A 23404-nucleotide genomic window follows, 5' to 3' on the forward strand; every position below is an offset into this window, starting at 1 on the left:
TTATTACAATTTGAAAGGAAGACCCTCCACCAGCAAAAAGATTAGGACTTGCTTTATTGTGATAAATTCTCTTTATTGCGGTGCTCTGGAACCCAACCTGCAGTATCTCGGAGGTATGCCTATAATGTTGTTTTTAGTTGCTATCAATAATTCTTTTTTAAGTATGTTTTATTGATTATGCTATTACAGTTGTCCCAGTTTTTTCTCCCCTTCATCCTTCCTCCTCCCAGCACCCTCCCCCGCCACACTCCAGCATTACCTGCCCCCTTAGTTCATGTCCATGGGTGGTACATATCTGTTCTCTGGCTTCTTTATTTTCTATACTCTTCTTAACCTCCCCCCATCTATTTTATGCCTACCAGTTATGCTTCTTATTCCCTGTACCTTCCATTCTTCCCTTCCCCCTCCCCACTGAAAACCCTCCATGTAAATCTCCATTTCTCTGGTTCTGTTCCTATTCTAGTTGTTTGCTTAGTTTTTGTTTTGGATTTTAGGTTCAGTTGATAGTTAAAAGTTTATTGTCATCTTACTGTTCATAGTGTTTGATCTTCTACTACTTCTTAGATAAGTCCCTTTAAGATTTCATAAAATAAGGGCTTGGTCCCCTGGCTGTTGTGGCTCAATGGATTGAACGCTGGCCTGTGAACCAAAAAGTTGCCGGTTCCACTCCCAGTCAGTAAACATGCCTGGGTTGCAGGCCAGGTCCCCATTAGGGAGTTCATGAGAGGCAACCACACATTGATGTTTCTCTCTCTTTCTCCCTCTAAAAATGAATAAATAAAATCTTTTTAAAAATAAAGGCTTGGTAGTGGTAAACTCCTTTACCTTTACCTTATCTGGGAAACACTTTATCTACCCTTCCATTCTAAATGATAGCTTTGCTGGATAGACTAATCTTTGATGTAGGCCCTTGCCTTTCATGACTTGGAATACTTCTTTCAAGCCCCTTCTTGCCTGTAAGGTTTCTTTTGAGAAATCAGCTGATAGTCTAGTGGGAAATCCTTTGTAGGTAACTGTCTCCTTTTCTTTTGCTGCTTTTGAGATTCTCTCCTTCTCTTTAATCTTGGGTAACTTAGTTATGATGTGCCTTCCTCCTTGGGTCCAATTTCTTTGGGACTTTCTGGACTTCATGGACTTCCTGGAAGTCTGTTTCCTTTGCCAGATTGGGGAAGTTTTCCTTCATTATTTGTTCAAATAAGTTTTCAATTTCTTGCTCTTATTCTTCTCCTTCTGGCACCCCTATGATTCAGATGTTGGAGCACGTAGAGTTGTCCCATAGGTTCCTAAGCCTGTCCTCATTTTTATGAATTCTTATTCATTCTGTTCTGGTTGAATATTTACTTCTTGCTTTTATTCCAAATTGTTGATTTGAGTTCTGGTTTTCCTTCCCTTCACTGTTGGTTGCCTGTACATTTTCTTTTATTTCACTTTTCATAGCCTTCACTTTTTTCTTCATTTTGTGACTGAACTCAGTCAGTTCTGTGACCATCCTGATTACCAGTGTTTTGAACTCTCCATCAGGTAGGTTGGCTATCTCCTCATTGCTTAGCTCTTTTTTTTGAGTTTTGATCTGTTCTTTCATTTGGGCCTTATTTCTTTGTCTTGGCACACCTGTTACATTGCAAGGGGGCACAGCCTTAAGTATTCACCAGGGTGGGGCAACCCTCTTTGCTGCATTGTGGTGCTGTCTGTGAGGGAGGGGCCATAGAGGGGACAATGCTGATGACTTCCTCCACTTTAGCCCCACTTTCCATTGAATGCTCCTTTGAGACTGGGAGATTCGCCTGCTGTTGCAACCCCCCCGCAGGATTTCACAGCTAGTTTTGAGTCTTTGGTTTCCCATTCAGCCAGCCCCATCTCACCAGCATGGTTCACCACTCTGCTGTAGGTCTTGTCCACTCAGCTGTCCATCTCCCATCTGTGCCCCCACTACTGGTTTGGGCGAATGTTTATTTAACTCCTCGGTTGTCAGAGTGCCATGCAGTTTGATTTCCTGGCACTTCTGGTTGTTTATTGTTTTTAAATTGGTTATTATCCTTCTTTTCGTTGTGCAAAGAAGTAAAGCATTTCTACCTATGCCTCCATCTTGGCCAGGACATCTTGTTTTTAGTTGCTATCAGTAATTCTTTAGGCCGTTTCTAGTTTCTTTCATTTTCTTATTTCCTCTCTGGCTCTCAGGCTCTCAAATTGCTACTTTGATATAACATTACTGTATCTTTGAAACAGCTTTTATTTTTCTTTTTTGAATTATATTGTTAAATTAATTTTCATTATGGGATTACTAGATTAGAGATTATAATTGGTTTTAAGATTCTTGTTATATATAGCTAAATTACTTTCTAAAAAGATGGAACCAATTTTTATTGTGCAACCAACAATGCATAATTATATCCCTGAAGGATCATCAGCATTTTTTTCATTTTTCTTTTATTTTGCAAATAAGCACAACCTAGCGCTTGTATAGTTGTTTTAAATTATATTTTATAATTAGTGGGGAGGTTTATTTTTTTCACATTGGTTCATTATTTTCATTTCTCCTAAAATAAACTATTTTCCCTTTAGACAGTGTGCCCTCCAGTGGTTAAGAATGTGTCCTCAGGAGCTAGAATTTGGGGATTTGAATCTTGGTTCTGCTGCTTCCTAGTTAATCCTTTGTGCATAATACTTGGCCTATTTTACCTCAATTTTGTTATTTATAAAGTGAACATTACAGTAATACCTACTCTGTTGAGTTGGATTAAATGATTTAATACGTTTTAAACATTTAGAACACTTTCTAGCATGGGATTTGCCATTTTTCTGTGTAGAGATAATTTTATATACCATATTTTCTTTATATTAAAGTTGTAAATTATATACTTATTTAAAATTGGTCTATTCTTTAAGTTTAATTTATGGATCTGGGAAGTCCAACATTTTTATATTTTTCTGCTTTTTTTAATTTGCTTTGATTTTTCCAGAGGTTATAAAACTATCCAGTAAAAAATAAGGTGTAGAACATTGTGTATACAAGATTCCCAATTGTAATTTTTAGGTTTTCTTCTAGAAATACAAAGTTTATGCATAGCACATTTACAGAAATAGACATTTTAAAACTGTAACAGTGAAGTTGCCACTGGAGAGGGTCCTGAGTTCTGGGCAAAAAAAGTTATATACTTTAGATACACTTTTGGTACTTTTAAATTACTTTAACCATGTGCATGTATTACTTTTTATTTTAAAAAATGGTTGATTAAGCAAATAAACTAAAAGGGTTTGTCCTCCAAGGAATATTTACAAAGCATCTTCTTTATATCTTGGTATGATCCAGGGACATTAGGAGATACAGAGAAATTAAAACATAAACTCTTTATTTTTTAAGAGTTTATTTATGTTTGTGTAACCCAGTTATTTGCATCTATAATTTGAAGTGGCTTATTACAATGCATATGTAATGAAATGTAAAAATAAAAAAGATATAATACACAGACAAGTCCAGGAAGAAAGCTTGGTATAAAGCTATTTCCAGCCACAGAGTTACACACATACAGTTTCTAAAGCTGCCTCCAAATGTGGTCTGGAGCTTCTGTCAGGGCTCCACCGCACGCGCCTAGGAGCAGCGGCCTCAGGGTTAGTGTGAATTCCACTCTCCAGAGCACAGATCCAGGAAGTTCCTAGCACTGAACTAAAAAATAGGGTTGGTTTCCAGTGTCCTGTTGTCTGTAAGGGAAAAACATGCTTTTTCTTGAAGAGAAACAAAGATTTCCTTGTTTTTGAACTGAAAGAAATGTTTTATTTGGGTTTTATGTAGAGATAACTTAGTATATTGTAGACAGAATATACATGATAATAATAGTAAGTAAGAACACTTAATAATAATAATTGTAGTGTCTCCCAAAGTAAACCACAGCATGATTCCAAAGTATAATTCACTAAAATCAGCTTCCTGGGAACCGAAATTGTGTGACATACACAGTTCTCTGCTGTATTAAAGAGACTGCAATCTGTTTATCTTACCAAAATTTATATAAAGCAACAAGAGAAGAACTTTAAGAGCATATATCAGTAAACTTAGGATTTTATTTTATAGACTATGTACATTGATTTTTTTGTAATTTCATTATGGATTTGAGGTTAGTCCAGAAAGTTAAGGAAGAGGATCTTAATGATATGCAGACTAAGAATCAGTAAAGATCACTTTGGCAAGAATACTTCACTATTAGAATTTGTTACTTGATAAGTAATGATATGGCCTTTGTATGACCTATACAGAAAGTAATTATGAAAACATTTTATTTTTCAGAAATATACTCAAAGCAATGGACGAAGACCTTTTGGTATTTCTGCCTTAATTGTAGGTTTTGATGATGATGGTATCCCAAGATTATATCAGACTGACCCCTCTGGTACATATCATGCTTGGAAGGTGAATCATGAATTTTTTTATGTATTTTTAGAAGTTGAAAAAAATGTATTCACTGTAAATGCTTCATCACTTTCAAGGACATGACAAAATTGTTAAATTAAAATATTGATAGTAGTAGAAACTTTATGTAACCATTTAGCTATTCAGCAATTATGATGGTTTTTGGCAGATAGAGAAATATTGAATACTTTGGCCTTAATGTAAGGGTCTTCTCCTTACATTTGAAAAGCTGTGAGAAACCCAAGTATATACAAATGGCCAAATAAAAGAAATATCTAGTTCCTTGTTCATCATTCATTCTTCCAAAGTAGTACTGCATTATATTGTTGCTTGCTTTGAATAGAAGTATGTAATCTTTCCGCTTTTAACAAAGAACTAAGTGAGCTTATAAACTCCATACTGATCTTTAATGCATCCTCTATTCTAGGAGAGTCAAAGCACCGCAAACTGTGAATTTATTCTTATGTGTAAGAATACACATAAGAGTACATTGCAATTACCTCCATATAATTCCTGGGTTATAGTTTGTTTTTTTGGTTAAGTCATTATTCTTGTTTCAGTATTCAACTAATAACTGTGTTTAATATCACGAAAATCTAGGACCTAGCAAAACTAGTACCAGTTTTTAGAAGTGAATTTTTGTATATTCTCATATATAAGAATAAGACTACGTTATAGAATCTAAATGATTTTGACTCTATTAAAAGTTTAAGTACTTAGGCCTAAAAATAGGTTTATGAAGAGTTTATTTTACTATTTTTTAAGCAGATAAATTAATTGGAAAATAATTGCCTTGATTTTTAAGCCTGTATTAACCGAAGTATTTCATTTGAGCTGACTATCCTCATACAGTTTTATAAACCAGTAACCAAACCAGCAAAAACAATGGATTATATTCTTACCACAAAGATCTGAATACTCGTGTTAGCTGTACATCTTCTTTTAAGATACCTAGACAGTCTTATTGGTAATCAGAAGCTATGAATTTACCTGCTGCAAATACCAGACTTTTTTGTCATATTGTGAATTTTACTCTGAGCAGGAACAGAAGTCAATGATAGCAAAACAGAAACATTAAGTAATTTATTTAAATGATCCTTCTAGCTACTATGAGAAAAATGCATGGGGAGAGGGCAAGGATAGATGCAGGTAATGTAGTAAAAATCCAGGTGATTTGAGGCAGGTGGAAGTGCTAGAAATGGTGAGAAGTGAGTAGATTTCAGTTTCATTTTGCTGGATGAGGACTGGTGTGAGGCTTTCTCCATGGATATAAGGTGTGAGAGAGGAGAAAGAGTGGCTGAAATGTGTTGGAATATGTATAGATTTATGAAAATGATATAGTGAAGAGAGAAATTTTGATAATGTATAGGCAAATGGAAACATGTTTTAAGAGCAAAGACTTTAAATAGGCACAAGTCGTGGAACTCAATGTGAAAGCAGTTAGGAAGAAGCATGGACAGTTCCAAGTTTTAGCTTTCAGATAAATAACTGTTTTTAGTGGAACGTTTCAAACATACACCTAAGATTACAAAATTTAAAAGTAAATGCATGTATTCATCAAGTTTAAATAGGTGTAACACTTTACCATATTTGCTTAAAGTTACTTTTTAAGTGGAATAGTACAGACTAATGAAAATAATGTTTAAAACACTCCTAAAACCACCAGCCAGCTTGAATGCTAGAAACGCTTCCTATATGTCATTCTTCTCTCATTCCCCTCCTACTGCATCCCCTACTACCGCATCCCCGCCTACCGCATCTCCTCCTACCTGCTCCAGGAAACCACTTTCCTAAATTCGATGTTTACTTTTCTATGCATAACTTTACACTTTCACTGCACATGGAAGTATCTATAAATAATAGGCACTCTTTTGCATATTTTAATTTTTTATATAATTAGTATTATATTATGTATATCACTCTACAACTTAGAATCTTTTTTGTTTAGTTTGACATTAAGTAGAGGTACGCATAGTAATAAAACTGAAGTGCTGGACCATGTCCTAGAGCACAAGAGGGAGTTGACTTAGATTTTGGACAGAGGAACGTTTCTCTGAGGAGGTGACACTTATTAAACTGAAACTAGATAACAAGGAGCCATAATCCTCGACTATATCAGGACAGGGATTTTTCCCAGATTATTTTAATTTAAAAAGATGTTAGAAACGTATGGGTAGGTTCTGTGGAATCTATATTGTGTAGGAGTTTCTTGGCCTTCTAAGGTCACAGGACATAGCCACAGAAGAAAGCAGCAGATCTCTAACTGTAGTCTTCAGACCCCTATCTGTGAGGTAGAAAGTATTTTCATAGTAAAACTAAGACAGTACTTTGATTTCTTCACTGTGTGAACATTTGCCCTGATGGCGTAAGAGCACGGGTGGTTAAAATTCCTGGTGCCACACCACCCAGCTAGATCAGTGTTCATTGTATTCTTTACCATTATGCACTTGTAGTAAGTAAATTCAACTTTCACATTATCGTCTGTGATGAAAAAGTACAAATTATCAATTTTATTAAATCTCCATCTCTTTTCTCATCACAAGAAGAAAGTTTAACTGTGTGTGATGATGAATGTTAACCACTTATCATGGTGATCATTTCACAATGTATACAAATATTGAATCATTGTGTTGTATACCCAAGACTAATATAATGTTGTATGTCAATTATATCTCAGTTTTTTAAACATTATTTAAAAACTCCATACTTAAGTATGCACATTTTAATATTCTGTGTTATGTACTGGAAGGATGCTTTATTAAAGCACACATCTACTGCAGGTACAGTGGTGGTTTTGAAGAAAAACATTATGCAGTTGTTTGAGTTGCAAGCTGAACTAGCCCATTTTTTATGGAACTTCGTTTTCCTTGATAGAACAATAGATAGAATAACTGTGGTTATTCAGACTTGGACATCTTCTCAAGAATGAATGATACACCCTGGCCAGGTAACTCAGTATCTTCCCAGTAAGCTAAGGTTGCTGGTACGATTGCTGGTCAGGACATATACAAGAGGCAACCAGTGAATGCATTAATGGGTAGAACAACAAAATCGATGTCTTGTCCTCTCTCTCTTTAAAATTAAGTGACTAAATACATTTTTTAAAAAAGAATGAATAATTCAAGCCTTTTACTTTAAGGAAACAACTGACAATATTTGTCGCCGGTGATAATATTCAAGCTTTCAAACAAAAATTAAAGTTTTGGAAAACATATTTACTACAATGAACTTGACAGTTTCTCAGTAAAGACTTCTCTGATGAGATTGGTCATGAAATTAAAAAGCATAAGTATTTGCTATTACAGAAATCAAATGAGTCAGTATTTGAAAGATCTTCATAATTCAGTGAAGCAGTATTTTTCAGATGACCAAAGCTTAGTATTACAAAACTAACAATGGTAAAGCTTTGGGAGTCATATTTTGCTCTTGTCAGTAGTACTCAAAACAGGAACAGAGTTAATGATATATTGTATACTTCAGACAGCATAAAAGTCATGTTTTGCTCTTGTCAGTAGTACTTCAAAACAGGAACAGAGTTAATGATATATTCTACACTTCAGACAGCGTTTTCCAAAATGTAACTCTTGATGTTAGTTGGTGAAAGTAAATAAGCTCTCAAGTTTGGGGAGATGTTTGCTCAAAGAAATTTACTAAGTTTTATTAAGTTCTGGATCTTCTAAAAAGCATTGTACATCTTCTACCCCCCAAGCAGTAGCCCCCCAAGATTACTTCTATTTAGAGCCCTTTCTCCATTCTGGTATTCTTTGGAAAATACAGCCATAGACACATAGAACCTCAGGACTGAAAAGACTTTTAAAGGCTGTTAAACCATCGTTTTTAGGAAGTGTATGAGGAGGACCAAAAAAAAGGAATTTATTTATAAAAATTGTGTATTCGTTCTTACATGTTTAAACTTCAGTCACCTTCAAAGTACTCTCCATTTGATGCAATACACCTATCAAGATTTTTTTTCCACTGCTCAAAACACTTTTTGAACTTATCATTGATTTTGATGCCTTTTAGTGCTTCTGCCATTTTTTGTTTCATCTCTTCCACATCAGCAAAACATTTCCCTTTGAGGACTTTTTCATCCAGGAAATACAAAACAAAAAGTTGATTGGCGCAAGATCGGGTGAGTAGGGAGGGTGGGGCACAGGCATCATGCTGTTTTTTCGGTCAGAGTCTGCTGAGCACTCAGTGCCAAGTGGGCAGGTGTGTTCGTAAATCACTCATGAAAGGGGCAAATGTGTTGAAAGAGTCTTCAGAAAAAATTCACTGCAGCTGAACACAGCCTCCCACACCACCACCAGGTGGTGCCCTGATACAGATGGGTTCCTGGAACACTCGCATAAGCAGGGGAGGCCTGTACTACAAGGAGCCCACTGTCCAAAAGATAATTCTGGTTTGGTTTTGTTTCTGGGGGGGTCTCCTCTCATATTAGGAAGTGCTTTTAGGATCAGATTTGTTGAAGGGAAGGAAACAGGATTAGGCAGGGGAAAAAGTTATGCTCGGTAAAGACCTCATCAACCCTTTTTGAAGCTCTGGATAAGGAGTGGCTCTTCAGAGTTGTTCCATGTTGGAATGAGAGGACTGGACATTAATAGCGCTTTGCCAGTCAGTCATTGGATATTGGCCACCTCTCGAAAAGAGTGCATGGCCTTGAGTGAGGCAGTCCTTGTTAACCAAGGCACCTCTCAAAGAAAGTTAAGATCTGAGGGCTCTTTGCCATTATAGGTGCTTTCAGCACCTATAGGAATAAAGGTTTCATTTCTGAAGGAGGATGGGGCAGTGTGTCACAAGAGCCACCCAGAGGTGTATATGTGAGGTATTGTTTTTGACTTGTACTAGCAGAGATGTGATGACTCTTAACACATAGGGGTTTATTTTTCTCACATAATGAGAAGATGGAAGGTAGGCACTTGCTGGTGTTTGTCTCTGTTATCATCTTATTCTTTTCCCATGCTCTCAGTGGCTGCTGGACCTCCAACCAACATGTCTGCACTTCAGGCAACAGGGATCCCAAGAGATTCTACCTGGTTTCTTCCACTTGTAGATTCCTTTTGATAATGGGGGCTAGGAAGTGACATCATCTATGTCACAAAGGAAGAATGGCTACTGGGGGTGGCAACTAATATTCTTTGCCAGAGAAAATAATCATTAGATAGGCTAGAACAGAAAACATTAAAAAACCATCAGAGTCTGTTGAAGTGGGCTAGGGGGAGTGATGGAGTTAGAGGGGGGTGGGGATATGAGTGTGGCAAGAAGCAGCTAGATTTTAGGAAACAAGTCAAGTAGGTAAGAGTTAAAGAATTTTGACCTCTGCAGTTGGAAGAAGTGGAAAGGAAAGTCACCAGGAATTTACAAAGTGACCTGTACAGACTCAGTTTTCTTTGGTTAAACCACACCTTATATATACTTCCTCTGTGGGGAGCAACCAATTAGATGCTCCCTCATCCCCCCCAAAAAAACTAGTAGCTAATAAACTCCAAAATCACACCAAGCTGAAGGTTTTACCTTTGATCTTAGTGAAATTTCAAGGCCAAAAAATCAATTTAAAAGTTTACAGCTATTTTACTTTAACCCCTGGAGATATAAAGAATGAGAAAAAAATATTTGAAGTAGCAAAACAATAACGCTCTCATGTAGTACAGAAGATGCACTCACTTACTAAACATCTTCTTTGAGAATCTTCCCTGTAATCATAATACTAACCAGGTGAGACTGAAACATTCCCACTTTATACCAGGATCCTTCAGTGAGAGGAGGGCCCTTTCTGCTGGTTCCTCAGCAGAGGAATATGTGGCAGCACAGTGCATAGAGTTCAAAGATGGATTGTCAAGTCCATTTGGTTTCAGAGTTCAGCTCTTCTGTTTACCCGCTATGTGATCTTGGGCATGATTACTTAAGCCAGTGATTCACAAATAGGGGTGATTTTGTCCCCCTAAGGGACATTTGGCGTTATATAAAAATGTGTGCAGTTGTCAAAACTAGGGTAGGTGGTGCTACTGACATCTAGTGGATCCAGGCTGCTTAACATCCTACACTGCACAGAACCACCACTCCACCTTCCCCCAGAGAAGAATTTTCAGGCCCAAAATGTTGATAGTGTTGAGGTCGAGAAAACTCATTTTAACATTTCCAGCCATTCATTTCTTCATCCATGAATTTTGGGTTTGTAATATTACCTATTTAACTGTTTTGAAGATGGTTAGGTTAGGTGAGATAATTCATGTAAAATGCATAACATATTACCTGGAACACAAGTGCTTGATTAATGTAAATTATTGTTATCATCACCCTTATCATCATCACTAGTACTAGTCCGGAATTTAGATGACCTGTAGCCATGTAGCCAAGGAAGTTTGTTTGCCTTTTCCTTCATTTAATGAAAAACTCTGAAGAATATAGAAAAATGCAAAATGAAACAAAAGAAGCCCTTCTTGCTTATAGAGTCAAAAAAGATAATGAATTAATAATTAGTATACTTGAAGTTCTAAAAAAATGTTGTCCTATTCATGTAAACAGCTTTCTTCATGTTGATTTTCCCCCCTCTTGTCTGTCTGCTTTTCACACCATATTGCAAAGTCATACCTTCTTTCCTCTCCACACCTTTTGGAGCTTCACCTCTTTCCATCTCCTCTGTCTATCAAGAACTTGGGAGCCATTAAAGCAATAGAAAGCATTGGCCACTATAAAGCACTGGTGTATTTGAAAAATTACTCATGGCATCACTACAGATTATTCATATAGGACCAAATGAGCTGCTGGAATGTTGGCTATTTTCAAACCTACAATTTTCCTTTATCAATCATGGTAAGAAGTACTAGAATAAACTGTAAACCTTTAAACTTCATTTAGTAACCGTAATGTCTTTTATATTGCAGTGATATTCAGGGTTATTTTCTATTTTTCTAGGCAAATGCAATAGGCCGAAGTGCTAAAACTGTCCGAGAATTTCTAGAAAAGAATTACACAGAAGATGCTATAGCAAATGACAATGAAGCTATCAAATTAGCAATAAGAGCTTTATTAGAAGTAAGTGATCTAATAAAGCATATTCAGAAAAGCATAGTTTTTCCCCTCATTCAATTGTTTATTAAAACACAGAATTTCTTGAATTCTAATATTGCACTTGTTCTACATCAGGTTGTCCAGTCTGGTGGCAAAAACATTGAACTTGCTATAATAAGAAGAAACCAACCTTTGAAAGTAAGTCATTAACCAAATAGGAAGATGCAACTGTAGTATATTTTGACAAAAGTTAAAATACTGACACCTGTGAATCATCATTGTAAGCCTTAAACATCCCTTAGCGTCAATCGACACTATGACAATTTCTCTTTTGTTTCTGTAGGCCAATACTGATTTGTATGTGCTTAGTGCAAGCAGTTACCCATCTCTAGCCCGTTGTGAAGAACTAGAGGTGCTGATATGGACCAACCACATTTAGTACATGTTCTTTTAAGTACATGTATTAAATGCACTAAATCAGTCCTTAGTGTGATCAGTATAGCACATTCCTTGTGGAGATTCATTCCTGGCACCGTATGGAGAGCAGTTACTCTTCCTGTATTTTTAGATCTTCCAAAATCAAGATATACTTCCAGCTAAGTGTCATTCAACTGCCATTTATGTACTTGCTGGACTTCCAGGCTTCTAACATAGTATTATCTTTCATTATGTCAAAAAAACTCCACCTATTCTTGGTTTTTATCTATTTTTTCCACTTTGCACATGAAAGTGCCCTGAGCCACTGTTAAGACTTAAATTTTAACAGCTAGTGTGATGACCCTTCTATATTTCTTTGTGACAAGTCTAACACTATTATTTATTTACCTTTTATTATCTATTACAGGTTAAAACTGCTGGACTGCAAAATAAATTGTTCAGAACAATGCAATAAATTGTTCTGAATTTTATGATAGAGGACTCATTGGCTAAAGAACACTTGAAACATGGTTCACTATAGTTTATTAGGTAGAACTTTACAGTGCAGTTTGCCAACCAGCTCTCTTCAGTTGAGAGTATACAAAACCATTCAAAGCATAGGAAACTATGAAAAGTGTGATAAGAAGTTATTTTACATACACCTTTTGTTTTGGGGAAGTATTTCCAGGGGAAGTAGTGGCGAAATGAGTGTGTTGTGGAGCAGTAGGGTTTTCGGGGGTCTTTTTGGAGGAGGGACTTGTTATTGTTGTGACTCCACATTCCCAGATTGTATTAGTTAACCAGTGGATGGGGATATGAGGATAGGGCAGCCGCTAAGTGTCAGCGAATTGAGAAATAGGGACAGGGTGATGGGATCTTCCCCTACACAGCCACAACTAAATAATCAGGATGCTGAACACAGAATGTGGAGATTGCAACTATGCCAGGTGTCATGCCTGCTGCCGAGGGCCTGGGTACATGTGTGCCAACACTGCAGGGACAAAGAACCACTGAGACTAGAGTCACCTCTCCAGCCCTATCCTATGTGTATATACACACTCAGATAGACATGTGCACACACACCCAGCTATATATATATGTTTTTTACTTATGAGTGGTAAGATAGTATGTGTCTTGATAACGAAGCTACACTATCCGTCCATGTGATGTTTCAGGAGAGGCTGTGTGGTGAATGGAGCACACGCTTTGGAATTTGATAAATCTGGATTTAAGTTCTAGCAGATAAGTTCATATGACCTTGAGCAGTTTGCTCCCATTTTTTATTTTAAGTAAAGTATTGCATTGGCCAAAAGTCCGTTATGTTTTTTTCTGTAAAATAAAAGACATTTATCATTTTGACCAATAACTTAATTGATTTCAATATTTTAAGGATGTTGCTTATCTCCCACTATTGGCTTGTAGTGCGTAGAGGCCAGGGGTGCTGCTAAACATCTTCCAATGCATAAGACAGCCCCACAGCAAAGAATCATTTGGCCAAAATGTCAATAGTACCAAGAAACTTCACAAACCACGTTTTTTAAAATATTCTATTTATTTATCTTTAGAGGGGAAGGGAAGGAGAGTGGAAGAGAAACATCAGTGTATGGTTGCTTCTTGTGCCTCCCCTGCTGGGAACTGGCCCCTGCTGGGAACTGGCCTGCAACCCAGGCATATGCCCTGACTGGGAATCGAACCGCGATCGTCTGGTTCACAGGCCCGCGCTCAATCCACTGAGCTACACCAGCCAGGGCCACAAACCACTTTTGACACATTCGATTAGTCACAGCACCTTCTCCATACAGTCCACAAATCTTTTTTGGCATTTCAGTTGCATTTTTACCTTTCTCAAAATAATAAAGCATAATATGCCGAAAATGTGTATCTTACATCTCCAATATTTAAAAAGCACTAAAATTCATAAATTTTTATGGTTTTTTAAAAATGCACGCTGATATGATGGCTGTCACAGTACAGTCTAACAAAATTGTTTCAAATGAAATTAAAGATAACTAAGCACTACTAGAGATAATGTACAGAAAAAAACATAATGAACTTAATGGCCAACCCAATAAAAATGATTTAAATAAAAGAAAAACTTTTTGCTTTGTGTTTAGTGAAGGAGTTGTAAATAAAGCAGTGTAAATTATCTTTTCCCTATCCTTTATGGCTATTCTTTGAGCTGATAAAATAGTAAAACCCTATGACACGGGGGGAGCTAGAGGGAGTTTAGTGATAGTTACTTGCTCTTGAATAGAGCAAGTCTTGCATTAAAGTGGTTTTAGAGTTACATTTTATATAGGATATATAATTCAATATCACCTTTACCCAACTTTCCTTTTTGGCACAATGATAGTGGAAATGTCATAGAGTTTTGTTATAAATATGTTGCTGTTGAGCCTTTTAGATCATTCCATTATATATTTGAGTCCATAAAGTTATAAATAGAAAACAGACATAAGATAAAATAGGTTTTTTTCATATTGTAAATATTTAGAAATTATTGGTATAATTGCAGTTTGGTTTGTTTTTCCTTTTCAGATGTTCAGTGCTAAAGAAATTGAATTACAGGTCACTGCAATAGAAAGGGAAAAGGAAGAAGCAGAGAGAAAAAAATCAAAGAAGACTGCCTAATTTTTCGTGTGAAGACTGGGAGCTTTTAATGTTTTGTTGTACTTCCTGGAATTATTAAGTGACGTTCTAATGGAAATAAGTTAATTTATAGCATTACATTAATAGTTAATGTGCTGTTTTGAGGATGCCAGATTTGTGGCTCTCTTTAATTTATTACACAGATAGACATACATTAATATAAAGACTTTCTTTGAAAATATTTTAGCAATTGTTGAAAGCTTCATAATTCCACATAAGCCTGAGATGATATTCTATAACTTGTCCAGAGTGTTACATTTCTTCATATAACATGTTCCGTCAAATATATGAGTGCTTATTACATGTGCTAGAGTATTGAAAGGAACAAAAGGAATGTAAAAATGATCCCTCCCTACAGAGGGTGTTTAATCTAAATAGCCCATGAAAAGACTGTGCTTACTGCCTGTAATGAAGTTATATTTTTTGAAAGCAAGGGATATTAATAAAGTATAAAAAGAAAAGCCCATCTACCTTTATTATTTCAGAGCTTTGTCTTTTTTAATGTTCATTTTAAAAATGGGGAAGAGAGGTTGAATTTTTGCAAAGGAATGGAAAGCTCAAAGGAGATGGTAAAATCAGTTTGGAATAAGGTCTAATCCATTGGTGATTGTAGTTCTCTGAACAAGAGCAAAGGGGAGAGCAAAATCAGAATATTAAGAGATACAAAGACCTTACATGGCCACCTCACTGGTTTTTGTCATGGATCAAATTCTAGTGGCTTCCTGGTGCTGCACGTCATTTGCTCTGACATGAAGACTATAGGGCATTTTCTAGAATGGAGTATACAGTCTGTATTCCACTCTGCTAATTTCATTGAAACCATGGAATTTCATGCCTCTCTATACCCCTCCTCTTTAAAACTTAGAATTAAAGCTGAATATTTGTTTCCTGTCACCTCCTGGCCCTGCTTAGCTATCTAGAAGCAAAGGTGCTTCCCAAGCAGAAGGCTTACTAAACAAAATTTTAGCACTTTGTGTGTGGGGGAACCCTCAACTTTTAACAATCAGATCAGCTCCCACTGAAGATATGTCTCCATCTGGCATGCACACAACACAGAGAGGGCAGGATGTTCACATTGTGCTACTGCAGTACACCCATTGTAAGTCCTTGGTACTCTGGGTACATGGCTTAGCATCTTCCCTTTATCTCTCGGTACTCATACTATATTGAAATCACCTGTTTGATCTACCTTTTTGGACAAATATTGAGTGCCTTAAATGACAATGTGTTATTTGCTAGAGATATAGCATTAAAGTAGACTCATTTATTGTCCTCATTATTGTGTTGTGTAAGAAGGCAAATATTAAACCAAAATAATTATAATTACAATTGGGATGAGTGCTGTGAAACTCTGTGTCTGTTTTCCCTACTAAACTTGCTCTTCAGGAAGCAGGGCTGGAACCCCTGTCTCTTTCATCATTGTTTCCACAGCTTGACTGTTGTCAAGACATTAATACATACTTGAGCAGGGTTAACTCGCAGATAGTTGCAGATATCAGACTCTGAGAAGAAGGGAAAGACAGATCATCTAGAAATGGTCCCCAACTTACTTATGATGATTCAACATATGATTTTTGACTTTATGATGGTGTGCTAATGATGCAACAGAAACCATATTTAAGCATTCTCCCATGCTAGTGATAATGCGGTACAATACTACCTTGCAATGCTGGGCGGTAGCAGCAAGCACAGCTCCAAATCAGTCACACAGTCACAAGGGTAAACTACTAATACTCCATTGTATTCATGATGTTAGATGATTTTTCTCAGACATTTAAATGCTCTGAGCATGTTTAAGGTAGGCTAAGCTAAGCTATGTTAGATGGGTTGTGTATTGAAAGCATTTCAACTTAATGTTTTCAGTCTATGATGGTTTTTTTAAATTTAATTCTTGTTCAAGTACAGTTTTCTGTCTTATATTCCCAGCCCTGCCCCCGTCAGTGCTCCCCACCTCCCTCACATTTCCGCCCCCCACCTTAGTTATTGTCCATGTGTCCTTTATACTTGTTCATGTGAGTCCTTCCCCTTTTCCCTGTGATTCTCTTCCCTCTCCCCTCTGGTCCCTGTCAGCCTGTTCCTTATTTGAGTGTCTTTGGTCATATTTTGCTTGCTTGTTTGTTTTGTTGTGTAGATCCCTGTTAACGGTGATACCATATGGTATTTGTCTTTCAACCGCCTGGCTTATTGAGCTCACCATAACACTTTCTAGTTCCATCCATGAGGTTAGGAGCTCTTTCTTCCTTTCTGCAGCATAGAATTCCATTGTGTAAATGTACCATAGCTTTTTGATCCAGTCATTTACCGATGGGCATCTAGGTTGCTTCCAACTCTTGGCTATCATAAATCATGTTCAAGACAGCCACAGACAGGACTCCGCTATGTGCTGCTATGAACATCAGGGTGCATAGGTTCTTTTGAATTGGTGCTTCAGGGTTCTTAGGATATACTCCTAACAGTGGAATTGCTGGGTCAAAAGGCACATTCATTTCTAGTTTTCTTAGAAAATTCCATACTGTTTTCCAAAGTGGTTGGACCAGTCTGCAATCCCACCAACAGTGAACTAGGGTCCCCTTTCCCTACAATCTCTCCAGCACTTGTTGTTTGTTTCTTTGTTTATGATAGCCATTCTGACTGGTGTAAAGTGGTATCTCATTGTGGTTTTAATTTGCATCTCTCTGATAGTGATATTGAGCATCTTTTCATTTTGAGAAAGAAAAACAAAGTAGGAGGGATCACAATACCTGATATCAAACTGTATTACAAGGCCACTGTAATCAAAACAGCCTGGTACTGGCATAAAAACAGGCACATAGACCGATGGAATAGAACAGAGAGCCCAGAAATAAACCCTAATTTCTACAGTCAATTAATATTCGACAAAGGGGACAGTAACATAAAATGGAGTAAAGATAGCCTCTTCAACAAATGGTGTTGGGAGAACTGGACAACTACATGCAAAAAAATGAAACTCGAGCACCAACTTACACCATACACCAAGGTGTAAATTCAAGGTGGATAAAAGACTATGATGCTTTTAGCAGGACAAAACTCTGTCATAAATCAAGGAGCATCTGTAGTCTGATCTCTCATTTGGTATAGAAGTCAACTTCCTAGTTTCTTTGGCCCGTGTTTAACATTATAGTGATGGGAAGACACCACACATAGACTGACTACATACAGAGTCCCTAAAACTGGATTCAAGCCCCAGTTAATAAAGTGGGGGGCTTCCAGGAAAACAGGAATTTTTATTGTATTTTTTCATTACCATTTATCTGCCGTATACCCTTTTCCACCTCCACCCACCCCCAAGGAATTTGTTGTTATGCAACATGGGATGGCCCTAGAAAACCTGAAGGTGTCATTCCCCTACTATTCATTCCTGATTGAACATGTTTTTCCAGGTACCGGAACTGAACAAGACTTGGCTTAAAAGAGGTCGTACTCCAAAAAAATTGAGCCCATTCTTACAAGTTATATGAATAATGAAAAGTATATCTCCCTTACAGTCTGTGAGTTTAATGTGGAGCATGTTGCTAATGGTTTCTGGAGTAATTTATTTAAATCTTCTCTCGTAAGCCCTGACGGTTGTGGCTCAGTTGGGTGTCCCGCAAAGACACCAGGTCACCAGGTGACTCCTGGCCACCAGGTACAAGAGACAGCTGATCAGTGTTTTTCTCCCTTTCTCCCTCCCTTCCCCTCTGAATGAAAATAAATAAAACCTTAATTTTTAAAAAACTGTTAAGTGTAGCACACATGCCAGATCTTGTAAAAAATGAGAACTATTTTGTGTATTGATAAACAAAAGAAGGGGGTGATACTTCTGTCTCAATTTCCACTTCTGATCTAAAGACAGGATATTCTACACCTCTGGATGGATTTAGCTGTAAATACATAAAATGCTGATGACTCTTCTGCACCTTAGCTCAGCTGTGTGGATGCCATGTTTCTTATCTAGGGGGAGTAGGGGCATCATCCAAATGATAGGGTTATAATTCCGCTCCTTATTTTTACTAGTACTCATATAGTACTACATGCCAGATACTGTTTTGAGTTGTTTTTAATTTTTATTGAATGTATTGAAGTGACATTGGTTAATAAAATTATATTGGTTTCAAGTGTACAATTCTAAAATACATCATCTGTGTGTTCACATCCAAAGTCATGTCTCTTTCCATTTATCCCTCCTTTACCCTCTTCTCCTGCCACTATCCCCCTTTCCTCTGGTAATTACCATACTATGTCTATGAGTTTTAGGGGGGGTTGTTTGGTTTTAATTAACCCCTTCACTTTTTTCACCCAGCTCCCCAACACCCCTTCCCTCTGATTTCCACATCTATAAATCCATTTATGTTTTGTTTATTTTCATTAGATTCCACAAATAACTAAAACCATATGTCATTCGTCTATCTCTGGCTGGCTTATTTCACTTAGCATAATACTCTCCAGGTGTTGTGGACCGCTCTGCCTGGTTCTAGGAATTGTAACTCTACCCCCTGCGGCTAAGGAGGAGTCAGTGGCCTCTGGAATGCCAGCCGCAGGAGACAAAGCCTGTCACTGGCAGCAAATGCTGCCTCGGGTTCCTCCCTGCCCCCAAAGCATTGTCGGAAGCCCTTGATGAGTAAGACCCCTCAGAGGAGGGGCAACCTAGGCCAGACAAGACCACTTGGGAGGCCACCATGGAAGGACTAGGGGGCTGCAACAAAGAGAAATGGACTCTCACCCCCTGGCTTTGACAAAGCCCCAGTCCCCATGTGCTCTGGGAGAAGTGCTTCCTGGCTCTAATCCCCTTAAACCTGAATGGGGAGGGGTGCAGCTCCTTGCCTTGCTAGAGCATGTCCTGGGGGAAAATCTGTCATCACAAAGAATTCCTGAAAAATCTGTGAAACCTGCTTTGCTAAGAGTGCTTTCATTCATATGTTAAGGGTTCGAGCAGGAAACCCTAAAACTCTGTTCCTGACAGACCCTGACTAAGACTAAACCCTCAGGTTTTTTTGAAATGTTATCTACTGTTTGATCCTTGCCGCCCTGTATTCCTGTGGATTACAACCCAATAAAAGCCCTTGGAGGAAGGGGCTCAATGCCTTTTTCCCCTGGGAAACTAGCCACTGCTCAAGACCTTTTTCCTCTGGTAAACTGACCGCCTCTTCTCCCCAAGCAGATCACGATAGGTCTCAGTCATGTTTACTCTCATCCGTGGCACATGGGGGGACTTGCGAGGAAAGTCGCCCCCACATCCAGGTCCATCCATATAGTCACAAAGGATAAGATATTTGTCTGTTTCATGGCCAAGTAGTATTCCACTGTGTAAATGTACCACAGTTTGAGTTCTTCACAAAAATTAACTTATTTGATTGTTTCTCCTCTCCTTGGATATGTTATCTAGTTTATGTCCATGATGTTAATGCTTCTGGTGGTTTGCCACTATTGAAATGGTGTCAGTCAGAGTGGACACATTTCTCCCAACTCTCTGCCCCAGGCTGTTTTCATGAGAATCAAGCTTTTATGGCTGATGGCTTTATTCCTCCTCTGACAGGCATGAAGGTCTAATGATTGCTTTGTTTCCTTTCGGAAACCTAAATATTACTCTGGCCAGCTTGCAATGATCTACACAAATCAACTATTTAATAGGAAGTTTTAACCAAAACATCCTTAAACATTGCTATTAAAGTTTCACTTTTACTTCTGTTACTGAGAGAAATACTCCCAACATGAAACACTTTGTGCTTTTTTTCTCACTCATATTCTCAAGGTGAGATCATCACAAGTATTTGGTTTTAGGAATCAGTTCAACAGTTTCTCTTTCCATCACAAGGAAATGGTTAATTAGGCAGTCTGAAAAATATTTCTCACTGCAGATAGAGAAATGCTGGACAAACTCTAACAAACATCCTCTTAAAGGTGTAACTGAACTCATAAGAAGTAAGGGAAATGCCAGAGGCCAAAAGCAGTGACCTGAAAATCAGAGAAGGCATTTGAGCAGATGCTGGTGCTGCCCTGGAAGAGGTGGTATTGGCACAGGGAATAAGCAAACTAAGAGTGAGACAACAGCCCAGAAACACCCTTACTGGGATACTCAATTTATGGCAGCTAGCATTTTGCATATCTGTGGTAAAGAATAAGTGGCCATGTGACTACTGGTTTTCCACTTGAAAAGAAAGAACACTGGACCTCCACATTAAATGCAATTTCAGATGAATTGACTTAAACATAAAACTATAAAACTTTTAGAAGACCATAAAGAAAAATAACTTCAAGACCTTGGGCTTAAGGATAGATTTCCTAAACAAGATACAAAAAGTGGTAACATTAAGGGAAAGATTGATAATTCAACTACCTGAAAGTGTAGATTTTTTTTAAATGTGTGTATTTTTAGCAGAGGCATATGCCCTTTAGCCAGCAATTCCACTCTAAGAAAGAGCTTACAGAAACTCTAGCACATGGGCATAAAAGTAATCATGTACAAAGGCATCATTTGTGAGAGCAAAATATATTAAAAGTACCTAATGCTCATCAACAGCAAAATGAATGAATAAATTGTGATTTACCACAGTAGCACACCATATTGCAGGAGACAGAAAGCACTATAGCTACATGTATCAACCTGTATATGTCTCGAACACAGCTTATTGAGCAGAAGTTAAAACCAGTTGTGAGAGAGCATACACAATGGAGTTTTTACAGAAAGCTTAAAGACCTACGAGGCTAAATATAGTGCTTAAAAGATACAATGTTTGAAGTAAAACTGAAGATAGCAAGGAATGGTGGTTTCAAAATTCAGGATAGTGATTAGTACTTCTGTTGGGAGACCTAGAGAGGAATGCACAGGAAACAGTACTGGGTTTGTAAAGCTCTGTCGTAAGTACATGTTCACATGGTGCATGTTCACTTCATTATTCTCTAAAATGTACATGTAAGCTCTCTGCACTTACACACTTCATAATTATGAATCAACAAGATATTCAACGCAGAAAAAAGAAAATTTAAACATGCATACCTGTGCTCAGGAAGCACACAGAAAAATTAAAAGCATGCATAATTACAGTATGTCGTGTTGTCTGTGGGTGTATCCATGTGTTCTTTGGCCAATCCTTTCACCCTCTTCCTTCCAGTCCCTTTTCTCCTATCTCCTCTCATAGCTGACAGTCTGTTCCATTTATCTATGCCTCTGTGTCTATTTTGATCATTGGTTTATTTTGTTCATTAGATTCCACATATAAATGAGGTCACATGGTATTTTTCACTGACTGGCTTATTTTCCTTAGCATAATGCTCTCCAGGTCCATCTGTCTTGTAGCAAAAGGTAAGAGTTCCGATGCTGTACAGGTTCCAGCCAAGATGGAGGTGTAGGTAGAAGTGCTTCATTTCCTCACACCACCAAAAGAAGGGTAGCAAACAATTTAAAAACAATAAACAATTGTTTTTTGGCCATTCGCCAGAAGATCAAACTGCATGGAACTACAACAACCAAGGAGTTAAAGAAACATTCATCTAGACCAATAGGAGGGGTGAAGGTGGGCAGCTGAGCAGAGAGGACTCAATGCAAGGCTTCAGACTGCATGGGCAAGGCAGGGCTGGCTGAATGGGAAACTAAAGATTCAAATTCTCCAGCTATAAATTCTGTGGGATTTGCAAAGGTGGGAGAAACTCCCAGTCTCACTTGGAAAGTAGGGCTAGAACTAAGTGAGCTGCATTGTTCCCTCTCTGACCTCTTTCCCACAACACAGCAAAGAGAGTTACTCCACTCTGGCAAACACGTAAGGCTCTGCCTCCTTACAACATAACAGGTGCACCTAGAGAAAACAATATGACCTAAATGACAGATCACAACTCTAGAAAAAGAGCTAAGTGATTAGGAGATAGCCAACCTATCTGATGCAGAGTTCAAAACACTGGTAATCAGGATGTTCACAGAACAGACTGAGCTCAGTTACAAAATGAAGAAAAAAGTGAAGGCTATGAAAAGTGAAATAAAGGAAAATGTACAGGCAACCAACAGTGAAAGGAAGGAAAACCAGAACTCAAATCAACAATTTGGAATAAAAGCAAGAAATAAGCAGCCAGAACAGAATGAAGAAACAAGAATTCATAAAAATGAGGACAGGCTTAGGAACCTATGGGACAACTTTAGGTGCTTCAACATCTGGGTCATAGGGATGCCAGAAAGAGAACAAAAGCAAGAAAATGAAAACTTATTTGAACAAAAAATGAAGAAAAACTTCCCCAATCTGGCAAAGAAAGGAAATAGACTTCCAGGAAGTCCATGAATCCCAGAAAGCCCCAAATAAATTGGACCCAAGGAGGAACACACTGAGGCACATCATAATTAAGTTACCCAAGATTAAAGATAAGGAGAGAATCTTAAAAGCATCAAGAGAAAAGGAGGCAGTTACCTATAAAGGATTTCCCACTAGACTATCAGCTGATTTCTCAAAAGAAACCTTACAGGCAAGAAGGAGCTTGAAAGAAGTATTCCAAGTCATGAAAGACAAGGGCCTACATTGAAGATTAGTCTATCCAGCAAAGCTTTCATTTAGAATGGAAGGGCAGAGAAAGTGCTTTCCCAGATAAGGTAAAGGTAAAGGACATGGACTAAGGGGGGGGGTGGATACTGGAGGGTATGGGGGCACAGGGCAGAGGGGGGAATAAATGGGATAAAAACACTGGGAGAACTGAAATAGCATAATTTATAAAATATACTTTTAAAAAGGTAAGGGTTTTTCTTTTTCACTATCATGTAATACTTCATTGTGTGACTGTACCACTGTTTTTTGGTCTACTTATCTAATCGTGACACTTGGGCTGTTCCCAGATCTTGACTATTGTAAATAATGTGGCTATGAACATAGGAGGGCATATGAAGGGGGAGTCCCCCCAAACCATAATTATCTTCTGGAGGGCAGGACCCTTGTAATACAGGCTTCC

General features: G+C 37.8%; 1 protein-coding gene across 1 annotated transcript in view; it reads left to right on the top strand.

Annotated features, from left to right (window-relative positions):
- Positions 1 to 14910, top strand: part of PSMA8 (proteasome 20S subunit alpha 8) — a 39689-nt gene extending 24779 nt beyond the window's left edge. Inside the window, exons 4-7 of the mRNA XM_037036870.1 lie at positions 4283 to 4405; positions 11321 to 11440; positions 11552 to 11614; positions 14372 to 14910. Of these exons, the coding sequence (XP_036892765.1) occupies positions 4283 to 4405; positions 11321 to 11440; positions 11552 to 11614; positions 14372 to 14464 (399 nt within the window). The 3' untranslated portion in view covers positions 14465 to 14910. The remainder of the gene's footprint in view (positions 1 to 4282; positions 4406 to 11320; positions 11441 to 11551; positions 11615 to 14371) is intronic.
- The last annotated feature ends 8494 nt before the right edge of the window (positions 14911 to 23404 follow it).

The sequence above is a fragment of the Sturnira hondurensis genome, unplaced genomic scaffold (assembly GCF_014824575.4).
Source record: "Sturnira hondurensis isolate 20B ecotype Veracruz unplaced genomic scaffold, ASM1482457v3 Scaffold0001872, whole genome shotgun sequence".
Taxonomy (NCBI): domain Eukaryota; kingdom Metazoa; phylum Chordata; class Mammalia; order Chiroptera; family Phyllostomidae; genus Sturnira; species Sturnira hondurensis.